The sequence below is a fragment of the Bombina bombina genome, chromosome 6 (genome assembly GCF_027579735.1).
Source record: "Bombina bombina isolate aBomBom1 chromosome 6, aBomBom1.pri, whole genome shotgun sequence".
NCBI classification, from domain to species: domain Eukaryota; kingdom Metazoa; phylum Chordata; class Amphibia; order Anura; family Bombinatoridae; genus Bombina; species Bombina bombina.
The window spans coordinates 595,685,469-595,700,261 of NC_069504.1; the positions used below are offsets into that span (position 1 = coordinate 595,685,469).

Consider the following 14,793-nt stretch of genomic DNA (forward strand, 5'->3'; position numbering starts at 1 on the left):
TTCGACCGGTCTAGAGGGGAGGGTAACTGAGGTGATGGCTGCTGCTCTGACTCTGAGATCATCATGGTGGGGTCACGGTGGGGCCATGCCATGATGAGACCCGAGAGTGATTGATCCAGCTTATCGCGCAGCACTGACTGTCAGTCATGTGTACTGTGTGTCAGACTGTTGTATTTGGAGCCGTGCGCTGCGCACACACTAGTACCGTCTACTAAATAAAGTACCTAACAGGTTAGCCTGCGCACAGTACAGTGCACGCGTCGACACTGACTGCCTCATTATAATAAATAATAAAAAAGTATTATACAAAATTACAGCTGCCTGATGGTGTGGTGTCACCCCCCCTTAGGGTGTCACCCGGGTGCGGTCCACACCCCCCGCACCCCCCTAGTGACGTCACTGGAAAGTGCTCTGTAAACAGTTATTCTTCAGCTACTGTCAGCTGCATGTTAAAAAAAAAAGCCAATCAGCTTCATGTCACACTTTGCTTTACTGTGATCTCATGAGATTTCACCGATTTCATAGTAAACGTCCTTAAACTGGGGAAGGAAAAACTTGATTGTGCCTGCACATACCAAATGCACGCTAATTAAAGTCCTTTACAATGGGATGTGGCTACTGAGGTAATTTGAGGTAAAATATCTTCCTTTTTTACATAGAGAAGTCCAGGTAATATTTTCTAGTCAGTTTTTTTACAGCTATGCTGCATCACTTTCAAGTAATTGAACATTTGGTAATCATGTTTCATTTTTAAGTATCCAGGATTTGAATTGTGATTAGAGAAATAGGGCTGGCACATGTTAAAAATATGTTAAAGAAGTGCTGTAGATACATAGTGATAAAAATGTGATCCTTCTGATATATATATATATATTAAAAATAACGGCTCATTGTTAGCCATTAGAGATATATGAAACCCAAAACATGTATTTTGTGATTCAGACAGAGCATATTTTTTTTTTTAAATTTCCAATTTCTTCTCTTATCAAATTTGCTTCATTTCCAAGATATTCTGTGTTGGAGAGATACCTAGGTATGCATCTGGAGAACTACATGACAGGAAATAGTGCTGCCCTCTAGTGCTCTTGCAAATTGATAATATTCTTGCAAAACTGCTGCCATATAGTGCTCCATAAATGGGCCAGCTCCAAAGCATACTTTCCTGCTTTTCAACAAAAGATACCAAGAGAACAAAGAAAATTTGATAATAAAAGAAAATTAGAAAGTTGTTTAAAATCACATGCTCTATCTGAATCATAAAAGAAAAATGTTGGGTATCATATCCCTTTAATATGCTATTTGATATTTTAATATGCTATATGATATTTTTCAGAAAAGCCATATATATCTGAAAGCCCTGAGAATAAAGTGCGAAGAGTTGGACAGAGTGTGACATTCTGCTGCAAAGCTGTGGGAGAACCAGCCACTGAGCAGTACCTCTGGTGAGAGAACAGCTATGTAACTCATGCAGAAACCACTAACCTGCCTTCCTGCTCTAAAAATAGATTTAGGGAACAATACCTAACAAATATAAGGGAAGAGATTTTAGAAATTAGACAACATCTAGAATCACACAAGGAAGATGTGTATTGCAAACAGCTACTGTATACAAATAAATTGAATCTAGGACAAGGAAGATTGAGCTGGACTTAATCAAAAAGAAAAAAATTAATAGAGACATAGAAGAGAACAAAATAAAAAGAAATTATTTGGAAAATACTGAAAATGAGTTTATTGATCTAACAGAAACCCCAAATCCTTCAACTAGTTCAAACACTTTTTTTCAAACTGAAAACACTAACAGAACAAGCTCACACAATTCCAACAGAGCACAAAAGAGAACTTATAATACAAATAATAGAAATAAAAATACACAAAATAATATAAATAAAAATAGTGAAAACAACAGGTACCATCAACATGGGCCAAATAGGAATCAAAACAACCATTATCAAAATAGACACCCCAGAATCCAACAAATTAGAGAAGACCAGGAAAGACAAAGAAAAGAATCGCCTCCAAAATTCTTTACACAACCTCCTTCAAGACCCCAAAAAGGAAGGTGGGACTACGTAGAAGAGGATGCAGAGGAGGAAAATATATACAAATAGAGAAAAAAGCCAAATTGGCAACATTAGACGAAAAACATGACAAGGATACACGTGAGATAATTAAGATCTTTAATCTGTCTAAAAGACCGTTTGAAGCAATTGAAGAGAAAGTTCTAAAGAAGGGCCTCTCATTTGCACCAAATAAAGGTCCCAATCCATTTACTCTCTTCATTGATACAATTAAATGTATCCGCAAAATTACATTACAGAGAAACTTTGCAAAAAACTCAAAGAACCCAAAGAAAGGGGTCAAAGCCGAATTTAAAACACAAATGGGAAATTCAAATCCGACTACACAGGAGATGGAAACTATATTAACGCAAGGTGATGAAGAAACTATAGAGGTCCTACAGGAACTTGAAAATGAAAACTCATCCACTGAACCTTGAGAAATTGTACATAGTACCTTTAAGTCTAAATCAGTTTTTTATCCCTCACAATTGAAAGGTAAATTTATAACTATGTTTGAGATTTCAGCATTGAGCGATCTAGATACTATGGCCTATAGTTATCAATGTCTGTCGGACCGGATCCGACAGAGCGGATCAGGTCCGACAGACATCGCTGAATAAGGCGAGCAATACGCTTGCCGTATTCAGCATTGCACCAGCAGCTCACAAGAGCTGCTGGTGCAACGCCGCCCCCTGCAGACTCGCGGCCAATAGGCCGCCAGCAGGCGGGTGTCAATCAACCCGATCGTACTCGATCGGGTTGTATTGTGGCGATGTGTGTCCGCCTGCTCAGAGCAGACGGACAGGTTATGGAGCAGCAGTCTTTGTGACCGCTGCTTCATAACTGCTGTTTCTGGCGAATCTGATGACTCGCCAGAAACACGGGGCATCAAGCTCCATTCGGAGCTTGATACATATGCCCCTATGTATCATTCATTTAAATTGAAAAACACAAATCTAAACAGAAAAGAGAAATAAGCCATAAAAAAAGCGAAGATCCTAACATAATCTTCAGAGAAGCGGATAAAGGTGGAGCTGTCATAATACAAGACAGGAAAGACTATCTTACAGAAGCAATGATAATACTTGAAGATGAAACTACATACTGCATGCTAAAAAATGATTCAACAAAACATTTCTCAAACAAATACTTATTTCTAATAAATAATGCATTAAGAAAATCTATAAGGATCAGAGTAACCCTCCTGAGGGGCCAATCATTTCAGGGATAAATAATCTAACATGCAGTTTCTCACAATACGTTAATCATTTTCTACAACCATTGGTTCCAGTATTAAAGTCACATATAAGAGACACCCCTCATCTTCTATCCAAATTAAAGCAGAAAAAATGGGAGGGGGATTTCTCATTTGCAACACTTGATGTCTTTGCCCTATACACCTCAATTCCACACAAAAAAGGTGTTGAAACAATTGAATAATAATTAAAAAATAATTTAAATAATGATCAAGCAAACTTCATTTGTGAAGCCATTGAGTTTATTTCATCCAAGAACTATTTCAGTTTTGAAAATAAAATAATCCTACAATTAGTGGGAACCGCTATGGGCACTAAATTTGCCCCAAACTTTGCCAATCTGTACATGGGAAAATTTGAAGACCAAATAATTTGGAATGAGAATCCTTTTTTTTACCATATATAGTTAAATGGTACAGATTTATCAATGATATTCTAATAATCTGGAAAGGAGAACCAAATATTTTCCAAGATTTTGTTGATTGGATCAACAAAAATAAATTCAACCTTACTTTCACTAATGAATGGAACAGAAAATTAACTTCTTGGATATAACTATATATATAGAACAGGATGAAATACACAAAAAACTGTACACAAAAGAGACGGACACCAATGGATATTTAGATGCAAAAAGCAGACATCACCCACAGTGGATAAACAAATATACCATTTGGCCAATTTCAGAGAGTAAAACAAAGCTGCACAAAAAAATAAGATTTTAAACAAGCAGCATCTTCCTTGAAAGAAATTTTTTTGGAGAAAAATTTCGATCCAAAAAATATAGAAGCATACAAAAGAGTTGAAAAACTAGACAGACAAACTTTAATATATGGAAAGAAAAAAACAAAGCCTGTGGAAACGGAATACAGTGGTCCACGTTTCATCACAACATACAACAGAGCGGCACCTACAATTGAAAAAATTCTGAAAATCCACTGGCATATTTTAAAGAAAGACCCATTATTCGAAGTAGGATTGCCCCTCAAACCTATAGTTACCTACAGAAAAAAACATTTTAGCACCAACAAAACTTAAGATCTGCAAAAAACCTAAGGCAAATACTTTACACCCAGTAAAAGGGTTTTTTAAATTTGGCAGGAAAAAATGTGAATGCTGCAAACATACAAGCCACAATAAAAACATAATTTATACTTACCTGATAAATTCCTTTCTTCTGTAGTGTGATCAGTCCACGGGTCATCATTACTTGTGGGATATTAACTGCTCCCCTACAGGAAGTGCAAGAGGATTCACCCAGCAGAGTTGCTATATAGCTCCTCCCCTCTACGTCACCTCCAGTCATTCGACCAAGGACCAACGAGAAAGGAGAAGCCAAGGGTGTAGTGGTGACTGGAGTATAATTTAAAAAATATTTACCTGCCTTAAAAAACAGGGCGGGCCGTGGACTGATCACACTACAGAAGAAAGGAATTTATCAGGTAAGCATAAATTATGTTTTCTTCTGTTAAGTGTGATCAGTCCACGGGTCATCATTACTTGTGGGATACCAATACCAAAGCAAAAGTACACGGATGACGGGAGGGATAGGCAGGCTCTTTATACAGAAGGAACCACTGCCTGAAGAACCTTTCTCCCAAAAATAGCCTCCGAGGAAGCAAAAGTGTCAAATTTGTAAAATTTGGAAAAAGTATGAAGCGAAGACCAAGTTGCAGCCTTGCAAATCTGTTCAACAGAGGCCTCATTCTTAAAGGCCCAAGTGGAAGCCACAGCTCTAGTGGAATGAGCTGTAATTCTTTCAGGAGGCTGCTGTCCAGCAGTCTCATAAGCTAAACGAATTATGCTACGAAGCCAAAAAGAGAGAGAGGTAGCAGAAGCTTTTTGACCTCTCCTCTGACCAGAGTAAACGACAAACAGGGAAGACGTTTGTCGAAAATCTTTAGTTGCCTGTAAATAAAATTTAAGGGCACGAACTACATCCAGATTGTGCAAAAGACGTTCCTTCCTCGAAGAAGGATTTGGGCACAAGGATGGAACAACAATCTCCTGATTGATATTCCTGTTAGTGACTACCTTAGGTAAGAACCCAGGCTTAGTACGCAGAACTACCTTATCCGAGTGAAAAATCAAATAAGGAGAATCACAATGTAAGGCTGATAACTCAGAGACTCTTCGAGCCGAGGAAATAGCCATTAAAAATAGAACTTTCCAAGATAACAACTTTATATCAATGGAATGAAGGGGTTCAAACGGAACACCCTGTAAAACGTTAAGAACAAGGTTTAAACTCCATGGTGGAGCCACAGCTTTAAACACAGGTTTAATCCTGGCCAAAGCCTGACAAAAAGCCTGAACGTCTGGAACTTCTGACAGACGCTTGTGTAACAGAATGGACAGAGCTGAGATCTGTCCCTTTAAGGAACTAGCGGATAACCCCTTTTCTAAACCTTCTTGTAGAAAAGACAATATCCTAGGAATCCTAACCTTACTCCAAGAGTAACCTTTGGATTCGCACCAATATAGGTATTTACGCCATATTTTATGGTAAATCTTTCTGGTGACAGGCTTCCTAGCCTGTATTAAGGTATCAATAACTGACTCAGAAAAACCACGCTTTGATAAGATCAAGCGTTCAATTTCCAAGCAGTCAGCTTCAGAGAAGTTAGATTTTGATGTTTGAAAGGACCCTGAATCAGAAGGTCCTGTTTCAGAGGTAACGACCAAGGTGGACAGAATGACATGTCCACCAGATCTGTATACCAAGTCCTGCGTGGCCATGCAGGCGCTATTAGAATCACTGATGCTTTCTCCTGTTTGATTCTGGCAATCAATCGAGGAAGCATCGGGAAAGGTGGAAACACATAAGCCATCCTGAAGGTCCATGGTGCTGTCAAGGCATCTATCAGGACCGCTCCCGGATCCCTGGATCTGGACCCGTAGCGCGGAAGCTTGGCGTTCTGTCGAGACGCCATGAGATCTATCTCTGGTTTGCCCCAACGTGGAAGTATTTGGGCAAAGACCTCTGGATGAAGTTCCCACTCCCCAGGATGAAAAGTCTGACGACTTAAGAAATCCGCCTCCCAGTTCTCCACTCCCGGGATGTGGATTGCAGACAGGTGGCAAGAGTGAGACTCTGCCCAGCGAATTATCTTCGATACTTCCATCATTGCTAGGGAGCTTCTTGTCCCTCCCTGATGGTTGATATAAGCTACAGTCGTGATGTTGTCCGACTGGAACCTGATGAACCCCCGAGTTGCTAACTGGGGCCAAGCCAGAAGAGCATTGAGGACTGCTCTCAATTCCAGAATGTTTATTGGAAGAAGACTCTCCTCCTGATTCCATAGTTCCTGAGCCTTCAGAGAATTCCAGACAGCGCCCCAACCTAGTAGGCTGGCGTCTGTTGTTACAATTGACCAGTCTGGCCTGCTGAATGGCATTCCCCTGGACAGATGTGGCCGATAAAGCCACCATAGAAGAGAATTTCTGGTCTCTTGAATGGAATGAAGGACACGGCATGCATTTTGAAGTTTTGTTAACCTGTCCTCTGTCAGGTAAATCTTCATTTCTACAGAATCTATCAGAGTCCCCAGGAAGGGAACTCTTGTGAGTGGAAAGAGAGAACTTTTCTCTTCGTTCACTTTCCATCCATGCGACCTTAGAAATGCCAGTACTATCTCTGTATGAGATTTGGCAGTTTGAAAGCTTGAAGCTTGTATCAGTATGTCGTCTAAGTACGGAGCTACTGAAATTCCTCGCGGTCTTAGTACCGCCAGAAGAGTGCCCAGAACCTTTGTGAAGATTCTTGGAGCCGTAGCCAGTCCGAATGGAAGAGCTACAAACTGGTAATGCCTGTCTAAAAAGGCAAACCTTAGATACCGGTAATGACTTCTGTGAATCGGTATGTGAAGGTAAGCATCCTTTAAATCCACTGTGGTCAAGTACTGACCCTCTTGGATCATGGGCAAAATTGTTCGAATAGTTTCCATCTTGAACGATGGAACTCTTAGGAATTTGTTTAGGATCTTTAAATCCAAGATTGGCCTGAAGGTTCCCTCTTTTTGGGAACTACAAACAGATTTGAGTAAAACCCTTGTCCTTGTTCCAACCGCGGAACTGGATGGATCACTCCCATTAATAAAAGATCTTGTACGCAGCGTAGAAACGCTTCCTTCTTTGTTAGGTTTGTTGACAACCTTGACAGATGAAATCTCCCTCTTGGGGGAGAGGATTTGAAGTCCAGAAGGTATCCCTGAGATATGATCTCTAATGCCCAGGGATCCTGAACATCTCTTGCCCAAGCCTGGGCGAAGAGGGAAAGTCTGCCCCCCACTAGATCCGGTCCCGGATCGGGGGCCCTCAATTCATGCTGTCTTAGGGGCAGCAGCAGGTTTTCTGGCCTGTTTGCCCCTGTTCCAGGACTGGTTAGGTTTCCAGCCTTGTCTGTAGCGAGCAACAGCTCCTTCCTGTTTTGGCGCAGAGGAAGTTGATGCTGCTCCTGCTTTGAAATTACGAAAGGAACGAAAATTGGACTGTCTAGCCTTGGCTTTGGCCTTGTCCTGAGGCAGGGCATGACCTTTACCTCCTGTAATGTCATCAATAATCTCTTTCAAGCCGGGCCCGAATAAGGTCTGCCCTTTGAAAGGAATATTAAGCAATTTAGATTTAGACGTAACATCAGCTGACCAGGATTTTAGCCACAGAGCTCTGCGTGCCTGAATGGCGAATCCTGAATTTTTAGCCGCAAGTTTAGTTAAATGTACTACGGCATCTGAAATAAATGAATTAGCTAACTTAAGGAATTTAAATTTGTGTGTGATGTCATCTAGTGTGGATGATTGAAGTGTCTCTTCCAGAGACTCAAACCAAAATGCTGCTGCAGCCGTGACAGGCGCAATACATGCAAGAGGTTGCAATATAAACCCTTGTTGAACAAACATTTTCTTAAGGTAACCCTCTAATTTTTTATCCATTGGATCTGAAAAAGCACAGCTATCCTCCACTGGGATAGTGGTACGCTTAGCTAAAGTAGAAACTGCTCCCTCCACCTTAGGGACCATTTGCCATAAGTCCCGTGTGGCGGCGTCTATTGGAAACATTTTTCTGAATATAGGAGGGGGTGAGAAAGGCACACCGGGTCTATCCCACTCCTTAGTAACAATGTCAGTAAGTCTCTTAGGTATAGGAAAAACGTCAGTACTCGTCGGTACCGCAAAATATTTATCCAACCTACACATTTTTTCTGGGATTGCAACTGTGTTACAATCATTCAGAGCCGCTAATACCTCCCCTAGTAACACACGGAGGTTCTCAAGCTTAAATTTAAAATTTGAAATGTCTGAGTCCAGTTTATTTGGATCAGAACCGTCACCCACAGAATGAAGCTTTCCGTCTTCACGTTCTGCAAACTGTGACGCAGTATCAGACATGGCCCTTGCATTATCAGCGCACTCTGTTCTCATCCCAGAGTGATCACGTTTACCTCTTAGTTCTGGTAGTTTAGCCAAAACTTCAGTCATAACAGTAGCCATATCTTGTAATGTGATTTGTAATGGCCGCCCAGATGCACTCGGCGCTACAATATCACGCACCTCCTGAGCGGGAGATGCAGGTACTGACACGTGAGGCGAGTTAGTCGGCATAACTCTCCCCTCGTTCTTTGGTGAAATATGTTCAATTTGTACAGATTGACTATTTTTTAAAGTAGCATCAATACATTTAGTACATAAATTTCTATTGGGCTCCACTTTGGCATTAACACATATAGCACAGAGATATTCCTCTGAATCAGACATGTTTAACACACTAGCAAATAAACAGCAACTTGGAAATACTTTTCAAAGTAATTTACAAATAATATGAAAACGAACTGTGCCTTTAAGAAGCACAGAAAATATTATAACAGATAAAATAATTAAGTTATAGCATCAATCTTTGTCAGAATATACAGTTTTAGCAAAGGATTGTTCCCCTCAGCAAATGATAACTAACCCAGGCAGCAGAAAAAAAATACACAAATAAACGTTTTTTATATCACAGTCAATACAATCAGCACAGCTCTGCTGTGAATGATTACTTCCCTCAAAAAAGACTCTTGAGATCCCTGAACTCTGTAGAGATGAACCGGATCATGCAGGAAGAAAATGAACCTCTGACTGAGTTTTTCTGATGCATAGTGAAAGCACCAAAATGGCCCCTCCCCCACACACATAACAGTGAGAGGGATCAGTGAACTGCTCTAATTTAAATCAAAACTATTGCCAAGTGGAAAAAAAGTGCCCAAAACATTTTTTCACCCAGTACCTCAGAGAAAAAAACGTTTTTACATGCCAGCAAAAAAACGTTTTACCTCAATAATTAATTGTCATTTAAAACCTATTGCAAGTCCCTGCAAAATAGGTTAAGTCTATGTATACAGTTTAAAAGCCAGAGAAGTACCATTTCCCAGAAAACTGAAGTGTAAAATATACATACATGACAGCCTGATATCAGCTACATCTACTGCATTCAAGGCTGAGTTTACATTATAACGGTATGGCAGGATTTTCTCATCAATTCCATGTCAGAAAATAATAAACTGCTACATACCTCTTTGCAGATTAATCTGCCTGCTGTCCCCTGATCTGAAGTTTACCTCTCCTCAGATGGCCGAGAAACAGCAATATGATCTTAACTACTCCGGCTAAAATCATAGAAAAACTCAGGTAGATTCTTCTTCAAATTCTACCAGAGAAGGAATAACACACTCCGGTGCTATTATAAAATAACAAACTTTTGATTGAAGATATAAAAACTAAATATATCACCATAGTCCTCTCACACATCCTATCTAGTCGTTGGGTGCAAGAGAATGACTGGAGGTGACGTAGAGGGGAGGAGCTATATAGCAACTCTGCTGGGTGAATCCTCTTGCACTTCCTGTAGGGGAGCAGTTAATATCCCACAAGTAATGATGACCCGTGGACTGATCACACTTAACAGAAGAAATAGTAAATAAATGGATTATAAACAATGAAAAAGAACAGATCCCAATTACAAGCTTTATGAACTGTAAATCAGAGTATGTAGTTTACCAAATTCAATGCAGTTGTAAAACATTTACATAGGAAGAACGAAATGCACCCTAAAAACTCGTCTCCTTGAACATGTTAAAAACATAGAAGGAGAAACCTGTGAGTACGGTCTAAGCTCCACTTCGATGAACACCACATTAAGAACCCAAAATAACTCCTCATTAAAGCTATTGAACAAATTTCCTTCCATTTGGGGAAATGAAAGACTCCTCCAATTAAAGGGACACTGAACCAAAAAAATGTATTTCGCGAATCAAATAGAGCATGCAATTTTAAGCAACTTTCTAATTTACTCCTATTAAAAAAAAATCTTCGTTATCTTGCTATCTTTATTTGAAAAAGAAGGCATCTAAGCTATTTTTTTGGTTTAGGACCCTGGATAGCACTTTTTTATTTGTGGATGAATTTATCCACCAATCAGCAAGGACAACCCAGGTTGTTCACCAAAAATGGGCCGGCATCTAAACTTACATTCTTGCATTTCAAATAAAGATACCAAGAGAATGAAGAAAATTTGACAATAGGAATAAATTAGAAAGTTGCTTAAAATGTCATACTCTATCTAAATCACGAAAGGAAACATTTGGGTTCAGTGTCCCTTTAAGAAAAAGAGAAACATACTGGATGCATCGTTTTAACACCAGAGTACTATATGGCCTAAACAGAGATATAGATCTGGCAGCCTTTCTTTAATACTTAGAAATATTTTAAGACTATAGATAGTGAGAGTAATATTTACATTTATTTAATTCATTTTGCGTTTTTTTAAACTTTTTATATATATTTCACATTCACCCATGTATATTTCATAATATATACGAATTAACATACACGCTAAGTTTTCCTGATTCGGCAGTCTATTTTATTTTATGTGTCCTCATCATTGATTTTTTAACATTCTACGTATTAGATATGTATCACCTAGATTACGAGTTTTGAGCGCTATAGGGAAAGTAAAGAATGCCACAAAAACAGAATTTATGTTTACCTGATAAATTACTTTCTCCAACGGTGTGTCCGGTCCACGGCGTCATCCTTACTTGTGGGATATTCTCTTCCCCAACAGGAAATGGCAAAGAGCCCAGCAAAGCTGGTCACATGATCCCTCCTAGGCTCCGCCTACCCCAGTCATTCGACCGACGTTAAGGAGGAATATTTGCATAGGAGAAACCATATGTTACCGTGGTGACTGTAGTTAAAGAAAATAAATTATCAGACCTGATTAAAAAAACCAGGGCGGGCCGTGGACCGGACACACCGTTGGAGAAAGTAATTTATCAGGTAAACATAAATTCTGTTTTCTCCAACATAGGTGTGTCCGGTCCACGGCGTCATCCTTACTTGTGGGAACCAATACCAAAGCTTTAGGACACGGATGAAGGGAGGGAGCAAATCAGGTCACCTAAATGGAAGGCACCACGGCTTGCAAAACCTTTCTCCCAAAAATAGCCTCAGAAGAAGCAAAAGTATCAAATTTGTAAAATTTAGAAAAAGTGTGCAGTGAAGACCAAGTCGCTGCCTTACATATCTGATCAACAGAAGCCTCGTTCTTGAAGGCCCATGTGGAAGCCACAGCCCTAGTGGAGTGAGCTGTGATTCTTTCAGGAGGCTGCCGTCCGGCAGTCTCATAAGCCAATCGGATAATGCTTTTAATCCAGAAGGAGAGAGAGGTAGAAGTTGCTTTTTGACCTCTCCGTTTACCAGAATAAACAACAAACAAAGACAAAGTTTGTCTGAAATCCTTAGTAGCTGCTAAGTAAAATTTGAGAGCACGAACTACATCCAAGTTGTGCAACAAACGTTCCTTCTTTGAAACTGGATTAGGACACAAAGAAGGCACAACTATCTCCTGGTTAATGTTTTTGTTAGAAACAACTTTTGGAAGAAAACCAGGTTTAGTACGCAAAACCACCTTATCTGCATGGAACACCAGATAAGGAGAAGAACACTGCAGAGCAGATAATTCTGAAACTCTTCTAGCAGAAGAAATTGCAACCAAAAACAAAACTTTCCAAGATAATAACTTAATATCAACGGAATGTAAGGGTTCAAACGGAACCCCCTGAAGAACTGAAAGAACTAGGTTGAGACTCCAAGGAGGAGTCAAAATTTTGTAAACAGGCTTGATTCTAACCAGAGCCTGAACAAAGGCTAGAACATCTGGCACAGCTGCCAGCTTTTTGTGAAGTAACACAGACAAGGCAGAAATCTGTCCCATCAAGGAACTTGCAGATAATCCTTTTTCCGATCCTTCTCGAAGGAAGGATAGACTCTTAGGAATCTTAACCTTGTCCCAAGGGAATCCTGCAGATTCACACCAACAGATATACCAAATTATGTGGTAATTTTTCTGGTTACAGGCTTTCAGGCCTGAACAAGAGTATTAATAACAGAATCTGAGAATCAAGCGTTCAATCTCCAAGCAGTCAGCTGGAGTGGGTCGAACGGACCTAGAACAAGAAGGTCTCTCAAAGGTAGCTTCCATGGTGGAGCCGATGACATATTCACCAGATCTGCATACCAAGTCCTGCGTGGCCACGCAGGAGCTATCAAAATCACCGACGCCCTCTCCTGATTGATCCTGGCTACCAGCCTGGGGATGAGAGGAAACGGCAGGAACACATAAGCTAGTTTGAAGGTCCAAGGTGCTACTAGTGCATCCACTAGAGCCGCCTTGGGATCCCTGGATCTGTACCCGTAGTAAGGAACTCTGAAGTTCTGACGAGAGGCCATCAGATCCATGTCTGGAATGCCCCACGGTTGAGTGACTTGGGCAAAGATTTCCGGATGGAGTTCCCACTCCCCCGGATGCAATGTCTGACGACTCAGAAAATCCGCTTCCCAATTTTCCACTCCTGGGATGTGGATAGCAGACAGGTGGCAGGAGTGAGACTCCGCCCATAGAATGATTTTGGTCACTTCTTCCATCGCTAGGGAACTCCTTGTTCCCCCCTGATGGTTGATGTATGAACTTGGCCCTCGCTAGCTGAGGCCAAGCTTTGAGAGCATTGAATATCGCTCTCAGTTCCAGAATATTTATCGGTAGAAGAGATTCTACCCGAGACCAAAGACCCTGAGCTTTCAGGGATCCCCAGACCGCGCCCCAGCCCATCAGACTGGCGTCGGTCGTGACAATGACCCACTCTGGTCTGCGGAAGGTCATCCCTTGTGACAGGTTGTCCAGGGACAGCCACCAACGGAATGAGTCTCTGGTCCTCTGATTTACTTGTATCTTCGGAGACAAGTCTGAATAGTCCCCATTCCACTGACTGAGCATGAACAGTTGTAATGGTCTTAGATGAATGCGCACAAAAGGAACTATGTCCATTGCCGCTACCATCAAACCTATCACTTCCATGCACTGCGCTATGGAAGGAAGAGGAACGGAATGAAGTATCCGACAAGAGTCTAGAAGTTTTGTTTTTCTGGCTTCTGTCAGAAAAATCCTCATTTCTAAGGAGTCTATTATAGTTCCCAAGAAGGGAACCCTCGTTGACGGAGATAGAGAACTCTTTTCCACGTTCACTTTCCATCCGTGAGATCTGAGAAAGGCCAGGACAATGTCCGTGTGAGCCTTTACTTGAGGAAGGGACGACGCTCGAATCAGAATGTCGTCCAAGTAAGGTACTACAGCAATGCCCCTTGGTCTTAGCACCGCCAGAAGGGACCCTAGTACCTATGAGAAAATCCTAGGAGCAGTGGCTAATCCGAAAGAAAATGCCACGAACTGGAAATGCTTGTCCAGGAATGCAAACCTTAGGAACCGATGATGTTCCTTGTGGATAGGAATATGTAGATACGCATCCTTGAAATCCACCTTGGTCATGAATTGACCTTCCTGGATGGAAGGAAGAAGTGTTCGAATGGTTTCCATCTTGAACGATGGAACCTTGAGAAACTTGTTCAAGATCTTGAGATCTAAGATTGGTCTGAACGTTCCCTCTTTTTTGGGAACTATGAACAGATTGGAGTAGAACCCCATCCCTTGTTCTCCTAATGGAACAGGATGAATCACTCCCATTTTTAGCAGGTCTTCTACCCAATGTAAGAATGCCTGTCTTCTTATGTGGTCTGAAGACAACTGAGACCTGTGGAACCTCCCCCTTGGAGGAAGCCCCTTGAACTCCAGAGAATAACCTTGGGAGACTATTTCTAGCGCCCAAGGATCCAGAACATCTCTTTCCCAAGCCTGAGCGAAGAGAGAGAGTCTGCCCCCCACCAGATCCGGTCCCGGATCGGGGGCCCGCATTTCATGCTGTCTTGGTAGCAGTGGCAGGTTTCCTGGCCTGCTTTCCTTTGCTCCAGCCTTGCATAGGTCTCCAGGCTGGATTGGCTTGAGAAGTATTACCTTCCTGCTTAGAGGACGTAGCCCTTGGGGCTGATCCGTTTCTGCGAAAGGGACGAAACTTAGGTTTATTTTTGGTCTTGAAAAGACCTATCCTG

General features: G+C 41.1%; 1 protein-coding gene across 2 annotated transcripts in view; it reads left to right on the plus strand.

Moving 5' to 3' along the window:
* The window catches only part of CILP (cartilage intermediate layer protein), a 163,238-nt gene that overhangs the window by 108,319 nt on the left and 40,126 nt on the right, over positions 1-14,793 (plus strand). For both annotated transcript variants that reach the window (XM_053717577.1, XM_053717578.1), the window contains one exon: positions 1,334-1,442. In XM_053717577.1, coding sequence (XP_053573552.1) covers positions 1,334-1,442 — 109 coding nt within the window. The remainder of the gene's footprint in view (positions 1-1,333; positions 1,443-14,793) is intronic.